Source organism: Mrakia frigida (assembly GCF_051309035.1).
Source record: "Mrakia frigida strain ATCC 22029 unplaced genomic scaffold BDY24scaffold_12, whole genome shotgun sequence".
Lineage (NCBI taxonomy): Eukaryota > Fungi > Basidiomycota > Tremellomycetes > Cystofilobasidiales > Mrakiaceae > Mrakia > Mrakia frigida.
The window spans coordinates 382899-398972 of record NW_027481269.1 but is presented as its reverse complement, the minus strand read 5'-3'; the positions used below and the strand labels follow the sequence as shown (position 1 = coordinate 398972).

General features: G+C 54.2%; 6 protein-coding genes across 6 annotated transcripts; 3 read left to right on the top strand and 3 right to left on the bottom strand.

The window, feature by feature from the left end:
• Nucleotides 1-136: 136 nt before the first annotated feature.
• BDY24DRAFT_386455 (E3 ubiquitin-protein ligase RNF103) lies at nt 137-3108 on the bottom strand. Its single transcript, XM_076640113.1, has 9 exons — nt 2915-3108; nt 2639-2825; nt 2468-2562; nt 2342-2382; nt 2108-2250; nt 1786-2002; nt 902-1717; nt 674-791; nt 137-598 (listed from the first exon to the last, which is right to left on the bottom strand). The coding sequence occupies exons 1-9, from the start codon at nt 2991-2993 to the stop codon at nt 342-344; spliced, it is 1953 nt and encodes a 650-aa protein (XP_076497462.1). The 5' UTR covers nt 2994-3108; the 3' UTR covers nt 137-341.
• Nucleotides 3061-4080, top strand: BDY24DRAFT_414507 (uncharacterized protein; the record flags this gene model as incomplete). Its single annotated transcript, XM_076643321.1, has 4 exons — nt 3061-3069; nt 3179-3394; nt 3543-3868; nt 4047-4080. 4 exons carry the CDS (start codon nt 3061-3063, stop codon nt 4078-4080), a joined length of 585 nt encoding a protein of 194 aa, XP_076497461.1.
• Nucleotides 4022-6086, bottom strand: BDY24DRAFT_386450 (glycosyltransferase family 8 protein). Its single transcript, XM_076640112.1, has 9 exons — nt 5984-6086; nt 5671-5892; nt 5527-5551; nt 5426-5463; nt 5302-5336; nt 5096-5168; nt 4787-5008; nt 4562-4675; nt 4022-4484 (listed from the first exon to the last, which is right to left on the bottom strand). The coding sequence occupies exons 1-9, from the start codon at nt 6049-6051 to the stop codon at nt 4313-4315; spliced, it is 969 nt and encodes a 322-aa protein (XP_076497460.1). The 5' UTR covers nt 6052-6086; the 3' UTR covers nt 4022-4312.
• A 72-nt stretch (nt 6087-6158) lies between these two features.
• Nucleotides 6159-9857, bottom strand: BDY24DRAFT_386443 (kinase-like domain-containing protein). The gene is made up of 8 exons (XM_076640111.1): nt 9409-9857; nt 9115-9248; nt 8331-8730; nt 7324-8235; nt 7146-7226; nt 6994-7064; nt 6806-6897; nt 6159-6724 (listed from the first exon to the last, which is right to left on the bottom strand). The coding sequence occupies exons 1-8, from the start codon at nt 9664-9666 to the stop codon at nt 6417-6419; spliced, it is 2256 nt and encodes a 751-aa protein (XP_076497459.1). The 5' UTR covers nt 9667-9857; the 3' UTR covers nt 6159-6416.
• A 511-nt stretch (nt 9858-10368) lies between these two features.
• BDY24DRAFT_386438 (uncharacterized protein) lies at nt 10369-12976 on the top strand. The gene is made up of 6 exons (XM_076640110.1): nt 10369-10638; nt 10742-10805; nt 11095-11189; nt 11294-11827; nt 11925-11985; nt 12074-12976. Exons 1-6 carry the CDS (start codon nt 10434-10436, stop codon nt 12735-12737), a joined length of 1623 nt encoding a protein of 540 aa, XP_076497458.1. The 5' UTR covers nt 10369-10433; the 3' UTR covers nt 12738-12976.
• A 790-nt stretch (nt 12977-13766) lies between these two features.
• BDY24DRAFT_386434 (histidine phosphatase superfamily) lies at nt 13767-16074 on the top strand (the record flags this gene model as incomplete). Its single annotated transcript, XM_076640109.1, has 9 exons — nt 13767-13902; nt 13970-14096; nt 14161-14317; nt 14427-14564; nt 14642-14809; nt 14932-15078; nt 15147-15259; nt 15334-15504; nt 15604-16074. 9 exons carry the CDS (start codon nt 13767-13769, stop codon nt 15971-15973), a joined length of 1527 nt encoding a protein of 508 aa, XP_076497457.1. The 3' UTR covers nt 15974-16074.

Genomic DNA, 16074 nt, shown 5'->3' with positions numbered 1-16074 from the left:
AAAGTTTGATGATATGAACGGATGTCTCTGAACGACGCTCGGACTCGATGAAACGAGGTAGATCGTCGGGAAGAGGAGTCGAAAATTGCTGCACTCGCGTCGGCGTCCGTTTTCAGCTCTTCCTCCTGTGCAAAGCTGTAGGGTTTCGAGATGTATGATGATCTGGAGATAGAGTAGGATAAAAAATCGAGTTGGGGAAGCTACGCGAAAAAGCCAGAGCGAGAAGGAAAAGTCCAGAGTTCGTGAGACACAACATCGTAAAAGAGAGAGAAGAGAGGGAGATGGGAAAGTGAAAAAAAGAGTTCGTAAAACTACCAGAGCCGATACCGAAGAAGCCTAATCTATCTCATCACTCCACCGGATAACATCGAGCTTAGACCGCTAGCCTGCTGCATCCCTGCTCGAGCTGATGCCGCTCCTTCGGTCGTTGAAGTCGCGTTCGCCGCGTCGTTCCGTTGACTGCTCCTCGACGAACGAACGTTGGCGAGGTAGCGAGAGATCCTGGTAGCGAGAGGGTGTCCTGCTGCGACAGCGGATGCTGGAGGATCGGCGGTGAGAGGGAGGGAGGAGGAGGATGAGGTTGGAGCGAGGGAGAAGTCTGAAGCGAGAGAAAGAGGAAACGAGTGAGCCAGAACAGAGACGATGAGACCACGTCGAGGTTGGCTGAACGAACCTTTTCGGCAGAGAGGACAGTTCCCCGATACGTCTAGGAGCCAGTTGTCGATGCAGTCTTGATGGAATCGATGATGTCCTTCGCAGGGGAGCACTCGAAGATCGTCTCCTTCCTCGAACTAGGAGAGAAGCAAAGAAATGAACGAAGGAAAAGATCAGCTTGGAGTCTTCTCCCTTTCTTCTAGTTGCCAATCTGGTCCACGGAGAATCGAGGGAAATGGAAACTCACGTCCAACAAGCAAATCGCACAACTCTCTCCCGCCTCACGTCTCTCCTCCCCCTCCTGCAACTCTTCATCCTTCCCGTCGTCCTTTTCATCCAAACCAGCCAGCCTGTGCAATCTTCCAGCAGCCGCATGCCCAGACCTCAAGACGGGGACGACGAAACCGCCCTCCTCCTCGTCCTCCTCGTGGTGATCGGAGAGACCTTGACGCGACGGGGAAGCGGAAGGCATGAGGGACTCCTTCGTCGAGTGGTACGAGGATCGAACGTCGTCTCGAGAGCCTCGATTGGAAGGAAAGTCGAGTGGGTAGGAAGAGGAAGACGACTGTTGATGATGGGACCTTCGAAGTCCGTCGTTGTTGATCTCGTTCGTCGAAGGCATCTCCCAAGACTCTCCTTGCAGCTTCTTCGACGGCTCCACGTCTCCACCTGAGAGTCCACCTCCTCCTCGTACATCGACTGAGTTCCTAGTCTTCTTGGAACCGACGAACTTGATGATGGGGAAGGTGTCGACGATGGCTCGAGCGAGACCTCCGGTTCTGGTTTGAGCGACCTCTCCTTCTCCCAGGAAGCCGTCTCCTCCTCCGTAGCGAGGATCGTCGAAGTTGTAAGGGTAAGAGTTCTGTTCACGTCGTCCACTCCTGGGACCGTAGCGTTCAGGGTGACGGATAGCACGAACGGCGCCGCCTGAGAGAGGAAAGAGAGGACGAAAGGAAAAGTGAGCTGTAGCTCGAGACGTCGAAGAAGAAGTAGACGAACTGATGATCACGACCATGAAGAGGACGGCTATGACACCAGTGATGGAGTAGAGGATGATCATGGCCTGGAATCCGAAGAAAGGAGAGTCAGCGGACAAGCTCGAGGCGAAGAGTTCGAGGGAGAAAGACTCACAAGGCTCGTTCCAGGCTTCGAACCACCGGAGGAAGTCGTACTGCCTGCACTGGTAGAAGAAGCGGTAGGTCGAAGGATAGGAACGGTCGCCGTCGCGTTGAAGGCAGTAAGAATGGCGACGAGGTAAGTGTTGGATGTAGGGTACATCCCGTTGAGGAGAGAGGTGACGGATTGGAAGGAAGTGTTGAGGAGGGAAGGAGCAAAGTTTTGGAAGGCTCTGAAAAAAGAGGATCCATGAACAAACAAGATAACGAGTCAGGACCGGGAGGATAGGGGACGCAAGGAGAAGGAGGCAAGTCGAGCGTGGAGGTTGGTGACGAACGGATCGCAGTGCTGCTCGAATTGATCCTCGATAACGATAGCATCGTTCTTGTTGTGGGTAGTAAAGACGTCCAGAGGCTTCTCGAAGTCGTTGATGTATTCCTCCGAGATCTGGCATCCTTCAGACTGGTTCGAGTACAGGAGCTGAAGTGAGAGCGAGAAAGGAAGCAACGTTGGTCCAAAAATACGCATCAGCACCTCGAGCGATAAACAAGAGTGGGAACATCAGACTCACAGCTGCCATGGCTCCTCGGTCTCGAGCGAGAGTGAAGATGTCTGGAAAAACGAGAGAGGGAGAGAAAGAAAGATCAGAGAGCTGACCGGCCGAGGTCATCCCCTCTTTCTTCTAGCTTGAACTGACCGTCCTCCAAGCTCATGGTGGTCGAGTTTCTATCGCAACTGATGAAGGCGATCCATGGAGTCACTGAGGAATCGTTGTTATGTACGAGATCCTCCCTGAAGGCCGGAGAAAGGGCAAGGAGTGAGCTTGGAACGACGGGAGTGAGGAGAAGGAGAAGCGGATCAAACTGACGAGAAATGTACCAAAGCTCCTCGATCTATACCTTCCGAAGACCATTCATTAGGAAAGTATGGAGATGTGCCAACGTCAGCAGTGAGTTGTAAAGAGATGGTTGCATCGTAGACTCCTTGGACCCAGACGAAGGACATGGACGAGGAATCCGAGCGTGAGATCGAGCCGGTATTATTGACGGCAGCCGCTGCAAGCAGGAAGAAGAGAAGGTCAGTATGCGTTCTAGGTGATAGAGTTGAGAGTTTGAAACTCTGGCATAGAAAAGAAGGGTCGTACCAGGGATGTAGGCGAGAACGGACGAAGGAAGGAGGAGAAGGGAGGTCGAGGTCATCCCGAGAAGGAAGGAGACCAGCATCCTGGCGAGAGAGCGAGAAATCCTAGGCGATAAGGAATACGTCCTGGGGCTAGATGAGTCTCCTCGGATGAGCTCTGTGTAGTTGGCTGAGTTGTAGTTTCGATGGTGGAAGGTTGAGGGAAAAGAGGAAGGGTCGATCGAAACTGATCTCAACTCAAAGCTCCGCCTTTGCTTCCGCCAACCAGCATCTCCTCCCCCAACAAAAACTTCCAAACCCAGACTTCGCGATGCCCTTGTTCTCACCACCACCTCCTCCTCCTCTTCCCACCGAGCTCAAAAAGCACGTCCTTCATTTCTGCGACCCTCCGACGCTCGCGGCCACCTCTCTCCTCTCCTTACAGTTCCTCGAGCTTTCCTCCCCTCTTCTCTACGACGAGATCGAGATTACAGGGTTCGAGGTTGTCGCCAAGCTGTTCTGCACTTGAGTACGTACCTTTCCATTTCTTCAGCTCTTGGGGAAGGTTGCAGTTTCGCTGCTCAAACAAGCTGAAAAGGAAGCAGAAGCTCGAGCCTGGTCGAAGCTCACGTCTCCTTCTCTCTTCTTTTCAGGACTCCTCCCACCAGCCTCAACTCGAACCCTACCTCTCCATCGTTTTAATCCGATCCCTCACAGTAACCCCTGCCACTACGGACGACCCAACTGTCGTCCCTCCCTTCTCTCGACATCGCCTCGTCCGAGCCACCGAGGTCGAGATCGACTCCCTCACGATCGTCGTCTGTTCGCCTTCGGAGGAGCTGAGTCGGGAGATGCGCCAGCGAGTCGATGCCATGATGATGGATCGTATAGGTTCGGGGGAGGAACTTGCTCAGAGAAAAGCTCTGGTCACCTATGAGGTCAGGTTGGGAGGGAGAGGGAAGCACGACGCGTCGACTCTGTGAGTTTCTTTCCTTCCTCTTCTCGGGTCTGTATTAATATCAGTCCATCTTCCTTCAATCCTTCAGTTACAAACATACTTATACTCGCTCAACTCAGACAGCAATGTCAAAGGAGGGAGGAAAGGGCTGGGTTGACGCGTCTTTCTTACTTTGCTCTTCTTACACCCTGTACCTCAGCCTTACTTTGCTCTCGATAGATCTCGTTCTGTGATTTGTGATGGTCCATGCAAGTCTCGATTTGAAGGACAGCAGGTTAATTTGCTGCGTTGTCTCGCGACTCAGCAAGCTCCTCGACGTTCTTTACACGCCCTCACGTCGTCTCGATCTCTCTCCAACCAATGCCTCCAAAGAACAAAAGACGCGATACAAATCCCCTCTCTCTTCTAAGCGACAAACAAGCGAGACCCAAATCAGACCAGAAACCCTCAACCCTCTCTACCTCTCTAATGAGCAACCCAAGCATCGACAATCTCCCACCCACTCCCCTCCTGCTCCTTCTGCTCCTTCAGCCACTTCTCGTACACGTCCCACCACAGCCCGTGCAGAAACTGAGTACTAGGATCAGCAGAGGCTGCTGAAGGTGCGTCTCGAGTGGCTTGCCAGGGTTTGTCAAGGCTGAAGAGAACGAAACGAGGAGGAGTCAGCGAGACGCGTCGACGAGTCGAGACGTGATGGAGGAACGAGAGACTGACATGTAATGGATGTTCTTGACCTCCTCGTCCCTCCACAGATCAGGATGGATGATCCTCAAGGTCTTGAGAGCGTTGTTGACGTAGGGGACAGGGACCCAGCGGTTCTTGAAGAAGCTGGACGAAGGCGAACGTGCGAAAGAAAAAGACGAGAGGGGAGCGGCGTCAGTTCTTCTTGCAACACAACGACACCTCTCCACACGAGAGGAAGGAGGATCGGTAACTCACGCAGCGTACAAATCCTGATCCGCAAACTTGAACGTCGGAATCAACGGACTCGTCCTCAGGAACACGACGAGTTGGTCGAACAGGTCGAGGTTGGGTGTGAGAACGATGAGACCTCCGTTGATGAGGCCGTAGGGACGAGGAGAGTCGGGTTTGATCTCGAGAGGGGGTTGTTTGAGACCTGATGGGTGGGAGACGGAGGAGTAGGCACAGTTGGAGGGGATCCTGTTTCGATCGAGGACGCGAGGGAGGGAAGCGGAGGTGAGCTTGTAGCTTGATCATGAACGAAGAGAGAGAGAGAGAGAGACGAACCAGTCTTCAGGGTAATGAGACAGCTTCCGGGGGTTACAGCAGTCGGCGTGGGTTCCAGCGATCCAATCGGGTCCTGCAGAGCAAAAGAAGGAAGGAGGAGAAAGGGTGAGCTTCGACTCTTCCTTCCTCTCGTCTAGAGCAGCTCCATCTCGCTCCTTCGAACCCCCAAAAATCTCCGAGAGAGCCCAAACCGAACCTGAACTGACCAGGAAGAGGCAGAGTGAACAGATCGTCCATGTTTCTATAGCACGGAAGCAGAACGAAAGGAAGGCAGGGGAAGCTCAATCAGTGGGCTGAAATCGAGCTCGAGGAAGAAGGAGCTCTACTCACTTGAGAACGAGCATGTCGCAATCGAGAGTGATGATTCTCTGCGAATATAGAGTGAAGTCAGCTCTCTACGGCAGATCAAAGCAAGAAAAGCAAAAACTCACCGAGTACTCAACCCATTCAAAAGCCCTTCGTCAAGAAGCCCAAACCAAGCTCGTCAGCATCGTCGCTCCTTCCTCCCTTCCCTCTCTCCCTCCCTCCCTCCCACTCACTCGCCACTCCCCCTCCTACCCACTCGCTGCACTCACCTCAACTTGGTCCAAGTATCCTCAAACCTCTTATCATGCTCGTTCAACTCGTGCGTCCCCTCCGTTGGCTTCAAGCTCGGCACCTCCTTCATCAGGATCCCGGCCTTCCTACACACCTCCCTCGCGTCTTCGGGGAAGGGAGCGGTGATCATAGCGACGAGAGGGTACTTGGAAGGAGGGAAAGTGTGCTTGAGAGCGTAGTTGAGGACGAGGAGGCCTTGTCTGTGGAGGGAACGGAGGAGAGCGGGAGGGAAGGAGGGTGAGCTCGTTCCATCTTCGAAGCTGGTTCGTTTCAACGAGCTAGAGGACTAACAGGTAAGAGCTCTTGGTGCAGAGAGCTACCCATGCACACGAGTCGGAAGGGGAAGGAGCGACGGTCATGGCTTGCTGCTTTGAAGAGAGGGTGATGGTTGAACGAGAGAAGGGAAGGGATCGGATTCGAGCTTTCGATGAGCTCGCTCATTTGATCTCTTGGGAAACGCCGACGACGAGAAACGAGGAGAGAAAGTGAACAATCGTACGGGGAAAGGTTGGAAGGGTAAGGTATGCGTGTGTATGGTATGCGGGTATCAAAGTCGAACTGTAAGGTATCGTAGCGGTTCGTTGAATCGTGAAACGTGAGAGAGAGAAGTCGTCAAAACGGACGCGTCGTGAAAGGGTAAAGAAAGGGGATCGAAAATCGAAGGAAGAGGCTCGAGAGAAAGTGAAGCACGAAACTAAAAGAAGAAGAAGAAGGTAGGCCTAGTCTACGGCTTCAGGGGAGGCGAAACCGAAGGACTCGAATCGACCGTCTCCACCTCGACGCGACTCCCATTCCCGACCGAATCCCTCCTCAGCACCAACTCCTCCACTCCCTTCTCCCCCTCCACTACCTCCTTCAACCAAGGATGCCCAACCATCGTCCTTGCCTCGACCCTCTTCCTCCCATCGACGTTCAGCATCGGGCTCAAGAACTCGGCGAACGCGACTGCTTCGGATTTCTCGTAGCCGTACTTGTCTTGAAGGACGGCGTGGAGGGGCCACGATCGAAGTTTGGAGATGTGACGGAGCTCGGCTGTGGCGAAAGAGGAAGGAAAGGAAAGTGAAAAGTGGTCAGGACGCGTGCGACGAGGAGAAGAGGAAAGGGTGAGCTCACCTTTCCTGTTGAAGATCTCCGCAGAGTACTTCCCAGCGAGAGCGACTTTCCGAGGGAAAGGACCGACGAGTTCGATGATTTGAGCGACGTGACTTGGGGCGAAACGAATGGAGGAAAGAGAACGGAGAGGTCAGCGTCGTCGTCGTCGACGAGGAAACGAAACGGAAACGGAAACGATGCACACTCACTCGTCGTCCTTGGTCCACCTTGGTCCCATCTCCGGACTGAAGAGATGATCGCAGGTTGCCATTTCGAAGAACTGAAGCGATGTGACGAAAAGAAGTCAGGAAACGAACGAACGAACGAACGAAGATGAGAAGGAAAGTAAAGAAGCGCGCACCAGACAAGCAGCACTCCAGTTGTCGACCGTAGCTCCCCAGGCTGACCCTAGGATGACTTCCGGACTTCGATACTGACGAGTCTGCGAGGCGAGAGGAGAAAAGAAAGAGGAAGGGTGAAGGGAGTCAGTTTGCGAGTCGGGTTCGACGCGTCGCTCGAAAGAGAGATTGCAACCTCACCTGAATGTCATTCGTAAAGTGATGATCCGTCCAACAAGCGTTCCCCAGATCTGCAATCTTGACCGTGATCCTCGTCGTCGACGTAGGTGTAGGTGTCGCAACGAGAGGGACCTGACCTTCCGCCGCCGTCGTCGTCGTTTGAGGAAGGTGTTCGTGGACGGTGTGTGACCTAGCTGCGTCTCCGTGAGCGACTGGATGGTCCGAGGTACCGCTACTGATGCTGCTGCTGATGTTGGAGTCGGAGGTGAAGGAAGGAGGTGGAGCGTCGAAGGAAGAGCCGGAGGAGGGAGACGGGGAGTTGAAGAGGGAGGAGGGAGCCGGAGGAGGATGGAGAGCGTTGGGGTTGAATTCGGTGATGATAGAAGGAGAAGGGAGGGTGACGTCTCCGAGTTTGGGAGAAGCGGGAAGGGTGATGGTGAAGCCTGAATCGTTGGGAGTGTTATTGTTGGAAGCTTGGAAGTGGAGAGCTTGGGCTTGCTGGGTGATGAGGGAAGGACCGTTCTGTCGTTGAAGGGACGGAGGTCGCTTCTCTCCGAAGCGGGAATCCGTAGCATGAGGAGTAGTAGTCGACTGCGAGGTTGAAGTCGACGCGGTAAGGTTCTCGATGAACTGGTCTGCTCCTGGCGACGGCGACGACGAAGAAGGAGGAGTCGGTCCAGCCTTGGGTTCCAGACTTGACATCCCGAAGGAAATCTGACTCGTCCCGAGGTACGAGCTGCTGGGTGAAGGGAGAGGTTGAGAACCGACGATGTGGATCCCTTCCGTTCGGGGAGTCTGAGCTCCTCCTCGTCCTTCGCTCGCTGGGATTCCGACCATCCTCGACTCGATGCCTCCAAGGGACTCCTCCGGTGGCGGACTCGTCGAGAGGACCTCCTCGACGACGGATTCGACGTCTTCGATACAGACGAGGACCTGTTAGAAAGGAAAGAGGCGCGTCGAGTCAGACCTCACCAAACGACGAAAGAAGACGCGCCGACGAGAGTGCAAGAAAGATAGAATCGACTCACGTTCTCCGGCTTGAGATCAGTATGGATGATCTGGCAATCTCGATGAAGGAAATCCAGACCGAGCAAGACCTGCTTTGCGATCTGTTTCACGAGTGGGAACGGAAGACCTCCGACGTTGTGATGCCTCTGGATGAGACCGAGAAGCGACTCTCCGAGGACCTCGAACACCATGCAGACGTGAATTCCATTGGGACCTGTATGCCGGAAGGAGTCGAGAAGCTGGACGACGTGGTTTCGACCCGGGTGAACGAAGGGAGGAGAAGAGCGAGAAGAGGAGGTTTCTGAGGACGACGACGACGAGGGAGTCGAGAGAGCGAGGAGGAGTTGGATCTCGTCCAGAGCTGTTTCCGTGTAGTGTTTATCGGACTTGACGATCTTGAGAGCGACGTGACGGTTCTCCCTATAGTCCAGTCCAACAACAGCAGAGGAAGAGAAGAAGGGGAGGAGTCAGTTTCAGGGAGGGAAGAGTAAAGAAACTCGGAAAACGGCAGACCGAGTTCGAAAACTCCCGACTCGTTCTACTCCACGAGAGACTCGTTCTATTCCACGAGAGAATGAGGATCTCAGGGGAAAGCAGGGGAACAACACGTTTCCCTTGCCCCGAAGGGGAATGAGCAAGGGAGAAAAGAGAGACCCCGAGGGTTTCGCGTCGACGAACTCCTCTCTCTCTCCCTCTCTCCCTCCCTCCCTCTTTGCCTCCCTCTTCCTCTCCGTTCCCACCTTCCTCACCCACCCACCCGACCAAACTATTCCAGAAAGAAGGCCTTTCGAGATTGCAACTCACCTGGAATCTCTCGCAAGCCAAACGGTCGAGAAATGTCCCCAACCGAGCTTCCTCTTCACCTCGTACCTCCCCTCCCTGAACTTGTCCCCGATTCGAACAGGATGGTATCCTCCTGGTCTGTACTCTTTGGATTCCTACTCAAGTTCAAGTTCAAGCGAAAGCAAGAACGAAACGGGAGCGAATGAAAACCAAACCAAACCAAAGCGAAGAGATAAGAAACGTCAGCACATGCTTTTCGGTCTCTCTTTCGAAGGAGCGTGAAAGAGCAACAACAGCCTAGAAGGGTGCACTCACCTCTTCGTAGGACGGAGCGGTGGATGTTACAGAGGAGACGATGGACTGGGTGGTGGAGGAAGGAGTTGATTTGGCGTAGGAGGAAGCGGTGGATGCTGAGGTTGACGTTGGGGAAGGTTGGGGTGGAAGAGGAGGGGCAGTAACGCCGACGGGAGGAGAAGGTGGTGGGTGAGCTGTCGCTGAGAGGGTGGATGGGTTGAGCTCTGGATGCTGCTGAGAAGAGGACGAGGAGGAGGAGGGTGCCGCTGGTATCTCCATGGCTGAAGAAGGGGTCTGTTATCGAGAGCGGTCCGGTGGTGGAAGTTGGGAGGCAAGAGAGAGAGGAGAGAGAGGACGAGGTGAAGGGGGCGGTCTCAAGTCGATCCGATCCTGATTGATTCCGTCTGAGGCGGATCTGAAGAAAGGAAAGTTTGACTTTCAGCTGAAAGAGTGGAAAAAGGAATTCAAAGTCAAGTAGCAGAGTTCTTCAGAACGATGGTGGTTATCAGCTGGGAATTCGAAGTCGAGGTGAAGGACGAGGGAGGTCGGAGGTGAAGGAGGAAGGCTGGAAGAACTCCAGGGGAGGGGAGATTCCAATGAGATCTCTGGTGCAAAATGAAAGATCGAAAGAGATTCGAAGTCAGTGAGAGTGGGATAGCATGTCTAGGAGGATCCTGTACGAATATCAAGCTGCTAGAAGGAGCAGGAGACGGTGGAACTCACGATCTTGTCGACTGTTGAGCTCACGTTCCCTCCTCCCTCCCTCCTCCTCTCGTTGGAAGATCATCGAGCGGGATGCTGAAGTCTTCGACTCCACTAGAGTAGAGACTGAAGGACAGACGAGAGAAACGCCGTCTCTGAGATCGTGGAAGTTGATGGGAAAGAGCGAGGACTGTTCAAAAAGAACGACATCGGACTAGTCCATCCACAGTCCTCGAGGTGAGCTCGGCTCCTCCTCCCTTCCTTCCAAGTCTCCTCAACCCACGACGAACGACCTACATGGTCCCGAATCCTTCCCTAGCCACCTTCACCCTCTCAACTCTCCAATGAACACCCTCTCAACCCTCCCTTCTCAGATCTCTGCCTTCCTCTCTGCTTCGACCTCGGATGGGACCATGAGCAGCCCGACGACCTCGACCTTCGTTCATTCTCGCTCGAGAATCTTCTTCCACGCCTTCCTGGTCCTCTTTGGATCCATCACTTGGATATGGACAGCCGTAAGGGAGAACGCTGGTGCTGGGTATCAATCTGGTAGGTCTCTCAGGGAGGTGGGAAGCCTGCTTGTCTTGGAGCTAAGGACGGAGGGAGCTGACCTTTGCGTCCCCTTCCTTTTCCCTTTCGTCGACGACCGTAGATTATCAAGCTCAGTATCTCCTTGGGGTCGCGTCTCTCGCTGGAATTGGTCTCGTAACTGCCTGGTGAGTCCGAAAGATCTCTTCTTATCTTGAGAACGCTCGCGAAGGAGCTGGAGTTGGGAGGAGGCGGAGGGATCTGAGTCGAGCCGCTCGAGGCCTCCTTTGGGCTCTTCCCGGGCTTCTTCTGGCTCTCAAGGTGCTCTATACTTGTATACGAGCGGCTTGGATGTATACGAGTCGGATTCCGCTTTTTCGAGAGCCGTCGGGAGCTCTCAGGAAGCAAGAAAGGCGACCCAAAGTCCTCAGCTCCCACTGATCCTCCTCCTCCCCTTCTTTCCCTTTCTGCTCTCAGTCGAATCGCAGATTTGTTCACCCCAACTCGCTTCAACCTTCTTCGGATCCGACTCGAGTTCACCCTGATTGCTTTACTCTCCTACTTCTTCCTCTGTGAGTCGTCCCGACTCGTCCCTCTCTCGTCCCGTCCGGCCTCTCCCTTCTCCCTTTCTCTCTCTTCACTCACACCTTCCTACTCCTCCCCTGTTCACTCGCAGCCTTCACCATGGCCATTACCCTCTACACTCTTCATCTCTGGCCCGAAACTCCCACCTCCTCTTCCAACTCCAGCCCTCCCCGCTGGACTCCTCCGCCGCTTAATCGAGCTTTCGTAACCATCACTCTCTTCTCCTCCGCCATCTTCCAAACTCTGTACTTCTTGCTTGCATGCAACCTCCTCTCGCTGGCTTTGGTGTGTCTGAAGGGCGAGAGCGCGTTGGGGGAGGGGGAGACAAGGGTGATGTGGGATTTACCGGCTGAGAACGAGGAGGAGGTCGTTGCGCTGGGTTCGCCGTCGACGAGGACTGGTGGATACGGGTCGTTGGAGACGGGTGGGCTTCTGGTGGTAGAGGATGAATCGTGGGACGATGCTGCTGTTGGAATTCAAGGGAGTGGGACGAGTGACGGGAGGAAGGAAGGTGTTGAGAGGGAGGACGATGGAGAGCGGAGGTGGTACTTCGGAGTTTTGGGAGCTTTGTCGTTGGGTGTGGTGGTGGGCTCGGTGGGATGGGTGGTTTGGGGGTATGAGACAGGTGAGTCGTTTGAACGTTTCGGTCAAAAGTCGACGCGTCGTTTGGTTTCTCGTTCGACGCGCCGCTGATCTCGTCTTCTTTCTCTCTTGCCTCGCAGATATCGCCGACATCTCCCTCATCGTTCTCAGCTCTCTAACAACTTGGATCTCAGCCTCGTAGTAAGCTCCTTCCATTCTCATCAATCCTCCTCTCGCTCGTCTCTCTCCTTCACGCTAACTCTCTCCTCTCCCTTCTCCTTCACCTCAGCCTCTTCCTCCCAACCCATCTCCAACCCCTCGCCCTTCTTCCCTCCCTCAAGTCCCACCATACCAACCTCCTCCCAACCCTCCTCCCTCTCCTCCTCTACCCGATCCCCACCATCCTCTTCACCCTCCCTCCCATTCCTTCCTACCCTCCCACCTCCGAATCCAACCCTTCCTCCCCTTCAACCCACTCAATCTTCCTCCTCGACACCTTCATCGCTTACGCTCCCTCCCTCGCTATCCTCTGCGCTTGGGCGATTCAGATCTGGGCGCTCTTTGCCCTCGTCCGAGAAGTCGTGCCGCTGCCGCATGCGGGGTGGGAGAGGGACGATGAGACAAGAGGAGCAGAGGGAGCTGAGAGGAGAGCGGATCTGTTCTTCCCTCCGCCTGAGAGGAGGGAGGAAGAGGAGGGTCTGCTTTCCTCGGCGGCTGGCAGGAGGAGCGCGCCTGGAAGTCCGACAACGGCGAAGACGACTCCGAGGACGGCGTTGGGAGGGAGTTGGAGACGAACTACAAGGGAGGATGAAGAGAGGAGGAAGAGATCCGAGTTTGAGCTGGAGGAGGAGGAGGTCCTAGATGGGGAGGAAGAGGAGGAAGGTGCGGACGGAGAGGAGGGAGGGGAGGTGGTAAGGTTGATGAGTCCTCCCTCGTCGCAGCTTCGGTTCTGATGATCTCTCGATAGAACACTTTTGGCGGTTCCTCTCTAGTATCTTTTCTGTGCTTATGCTTCCTTCTTTACGATTCGTGTGACCCCTCCTCGATCTTGTTCTCCGGCTCTTGTGTTTTTTCTTCTCGTTCGTTGCATCTCCCTTTCGTCGCCCTGCCGCCCTTCCTTTCTTTAACGACCTTCCCTTCCGTGCTTGCTTGAACTATCCCACGAACTATGTAGCGTTTTGCCAGACTGTCATCGATTCGAAGCGAAAGAAGCAAAGGGACGGGGGCGAGAGAGGACGAAACGACGAAGATCCAAATGCCAGTAGGTCGTGGCTACAAAGCGGAAGAGGCAAGGTCGTGGGTCAGCATCTCGTTAAAAGCAGAAACGTGAGAAGACGATACCCGAGAGACGAACTGCCGAACGAGAATAAAGCGAGAAAGGGAAGACTTTCGATGGGAACGCTGCGACGCGTCCTCAGAACTCGTCGCCGAGTTCTCCTTTCCATGACCTCGAGGAGGCCGCTGAGAGAGAGGAGTGGCCAAGGATCAAAAGAAAAGAAGATCAAGAAGATGCTCTTACCATTCTTGAAGCCTGAAGGGAAGGATGGATGGCGAGGCGGGGAAAGGCGGACGAGCTAGCTCGTCGAGGAGGGGAGTCGCTTCGACGATGGTTGTTCTTGAAAGGATCGAGATCCAAGAAAGCTAGATTTGGTTCCGAAGAGAGTAGACTGCGAGGCGGCGAGACTCGTTGACTCCTTAGGGGACGAAAGGTGAGAAGGAAGGTAGGAAAGATGATGGGCGTCGGGAGGGAAGAAACGGTGAGCTTCAACTTTCCTTCTTCTCTTCTCCTCCCTCTTCTCGCTTCATGATACCTTCTTCCTCGCTTCAAAAAACTTCGAATGCGTCGAACACTTTTCACTACGCCTCTTGAGAACTCACAGATCCAAAAAAAACTTCCCCGATGACGAGTTTCGAGCCAAGCATTGCTCGATTTTGAAGAGGGAGCACATTTCCGACCTTCTCCTCCCTTCCCTCAAACGACGATGAGCTCCCTACTCCCCCTCACCTGCGTCCTGGCAGCACTCTCTGTAGTCCAGGCAGCTCCTGCGACTCAGCAACAGGTCACCTTCGATTCTTCCAACTCTGCGAACATCGTCAACCTCTTCAATCCCTTGCACCGTGAGTCTCTCCCTTCGAGCTCATCCAGCCCCCTCCCTGCTCACCTTCCCTCTTTCCTCTCTTACAGATCTCAGCGCTATCGCTCCCTACTGGCAAGCCGTTCACGAGCCTACACCTCTACCTCCTACCTGTACCGTCAAATCAGCTGCTCTTCTCATCAGGCATTCAGCAATCCTAGCAAACGATGATGAATGGTGAGTCTACAGAAAGGGAACGAAGAAGGGAGTCGTTGATGCTTTCGACGCGATCTCTTCTCAGGTATCAGACCATGAAGCCCTTCGAGGACAAGCTCAAGAACCTCTCCAAGTCTGCTTTCCCTACAACTGGACCCTGGGCTTTCTTGAAGGACTGGGAGAGTCCTATTACGGAGAAAAAATTGGAAGTTTTATCGGCTCGAGGGAAGAGGGACGCGAAGGTTCGTTTTCTTTCTCTCAGACGCCCTGGTTCTTCGTTTCCTTCTCCCTCTTCCGGAGAGGCAGATCTTCAGAAAGCTCACTCGTTTCTTTTGTTCGTGGTTTCTGCAGCAATACGGCAAGACTGTTCGAAAGCAGTACGACAACCTCTTCCCCAACAACCACCCGTCCGACTCCGACCTCAAGAAGAAGAAGCACAAGAAGGACAAGAAGAAGGGAGATGGAAAGAAGCCTAAGAACTCGTACAAGGTAAGCTCATCCTTTTCCCTACGAGAAGGACACTCGAGCTGACGGTCTTCTTCGTTCCGTTTGATGGCTCCTTTTAGGTTTGGACTGCTTCGTCTTCCAGAGACATCGAGTCCTCGAAGTCCTTCATCTTGGGAGCCTTCCCCAGACATCAGTCTGGCCCCGATGGAAAGGGAGATGGTGACGAGGTCGAACTCGTCGAGATCCCGAACAAGGCGAAGGATTGGGATCGATCGTTGACCCCTCACGTTCGTCCCATTCAACGCGTCTTCCTCCTCCCATTCCTCGTCCCTTCCTCGCTGCCTCTTCTTCTCATCCTTGAAAACTGACCCATGTGTTTGCTTCACCTTGTCTCTTTCCCGACCAACAGAAAGCTTGTGCTGCCTTCGAAAAGGAGAGCTCGTTGGAGCCAGCCGGGGTTTGGCTCGCTACCTACGCTCCTCGTGTACGAGAGAGGCTGTCGACTCTCATCCCGAATGTCCCTCTGGTGGACGAAGATATCCTGGGGATGCAGATGGTCAGTAAATCGTCCCAGCTTTGATCTCGTCGAAGAGATGTGCTGACTCGACGGTTCCCTTTCGACAGCTCTGCGGATATGAATCCATCGGACGAGGCTCTTCTCCCTTCTGCGAAGTCTTCACGGATCAGGAATGGCTCGATGTCGAGTACTACTTTGACGTCAGGTTCCACTACATGATGTGAGTGCTCGTTTCTTCGTCGCGTCGCGTCGCGCCTTGGAGGTCCTCACTTCCTTCGTTTTCTCGATCCGCAGGGGCTACGGAAACAAGATTTCACCCTACCTCGGTATTCCTTGGGTGACCACTGCTGCTCATCTCCTCGCTGGAGAGGAAGCTCACGATCCTCTGCCTGAGGATCAGTTGACGAAGGGAAAGAGCAAACTGCCGGGACCCGAGATGCCTCCCAACGGAACTCATAGTCAATTGTGAGTGCTATTCAGAGTCTCGAACAGTAGAAGCTCATCGTCCGAAACGAAACGAACCGAGACGAGACCAAGAACTGACGCGTCGTTCTTTCGTCTTAGCCTCTTCCCCTTCTTCACCCACCGAGAATCCCCAGCCTTCGTCGCCACCGCCCTCTCCCTCTTCACCCCTCCCTTCGGCGACGTCTCCTCCCCTCTCGCCGACCCTCCTCTCACCCACCGAGACGACAACCGAGCCTGGCGAACCTCTCGACTCGTTCCTTTCCTCGGAAACATCGCTCTCGAGCGACTCACCTGCGCCGACGGGGACGTCGTTCGAGCTGTCGTCAACGGAAGGATGGAGAAGATGGCTGGGTGTGATGCTTGGATCGGAGGGACGTGTGGGTGGACAGAGTGGCAGGATTGGGTCGAGAAGAGGACGGACCAGTGGAAGGGATGGGAGGAGGTTTGCGAGAAGAAGAAGGATCTCTAGATTTAGGCCGTTCATTTTCTACAGCTTTTCGGACTTTTATTTGGTGTATCTAGGCGGATTGTTTGGAGCGCTTCCGGAAGCATGGATCTTTCGTTCGAAGA

Coding starts and splice junctions, on each gene's coding strand:
- BDY24DRAFT_386438 (XM_076640110.1), top strand. CDS start 10,434: ATGAACACCCTCTCAACCCTCCCTTCTCAGATCTCTGCCTTCCTCTCT. Junction 10,639..10,741: donor TGGTGCTGGGTATCAATCTG/GTAGGTCTCTCA, acceptor CGACGACCGTAG/ATTATCAAGCTCAGTATCTC. Junction 11,190..11,293: donor ACTCTCCTACTTCTTCCTCT/GTGAGTCGTCCC, acceptor GTTCACTCGCAG/CCTTCACCATGGCCATTACC.
- BDY24DRAFT_386455 (XM_076640113.1), bottom strand. CDS start 2,993: ATGCTGGTCTCCTTCCTTCTCGGGATGACCTCGACCTCCCTTCTCCTC. Junction 2,251..2,341: donor ACCGAGGAGCCATGGCAGCT/GTGAGTCTGATG, acceptor CTCTCACTTCAG/CTCCTGTACTCGAACCAGTC. Junction 2,003..2,107: donor TTCGAGCAGCACTGCGATCC/GTTCGTCACCAA, acceptor CTCTTTTTTCAG/AGCCTTCCAAAACTTTGCTC.
- BDY24DRAFT_386450 (XM_076640112.1), bottom strand. CDS start 6,051: ATGACCGTCGCTCCTTCCCCTTCCGACTCGTGTGCATGGGTAGCTCTC. Junction 5,552..5,670: donor GATACTTGGACCAAGTTGAG/GTGAGTGCAGCG, acceptor TTCTTGACGAAG/GGCTTTTGAATGGGTTGAGT. Junction 5,337..5,425: donor TGCGACATGCTCGTTCTCAA/GTGAGTAGAGCT, acceptor TCCGTGCTATAG/AAACATGGACGATCTGTTCA.
- BDY24DRAFT_386443 (XM_076640111.1), bottom strand. CDS start 9,666: ATGGAGATACCAGCGGCACCCTCCTCCTCCTCGTCCTCTTCTCAGCAG. Junction 8,731..9,114: donor TGGCTTGCGAGAGATTCCAG/GTGAGTTGCAAT, acceptor ACTGGACTATAG/GGAGAACCGTCACGTCGCTC. Junction 7,227..7,323: donor ACTTTACGAATGACATTCAG/GTGAGGTTGCAA, acceptor CTCGCCTCGCAG/ACTCGTCAGTATCGAAGTCC.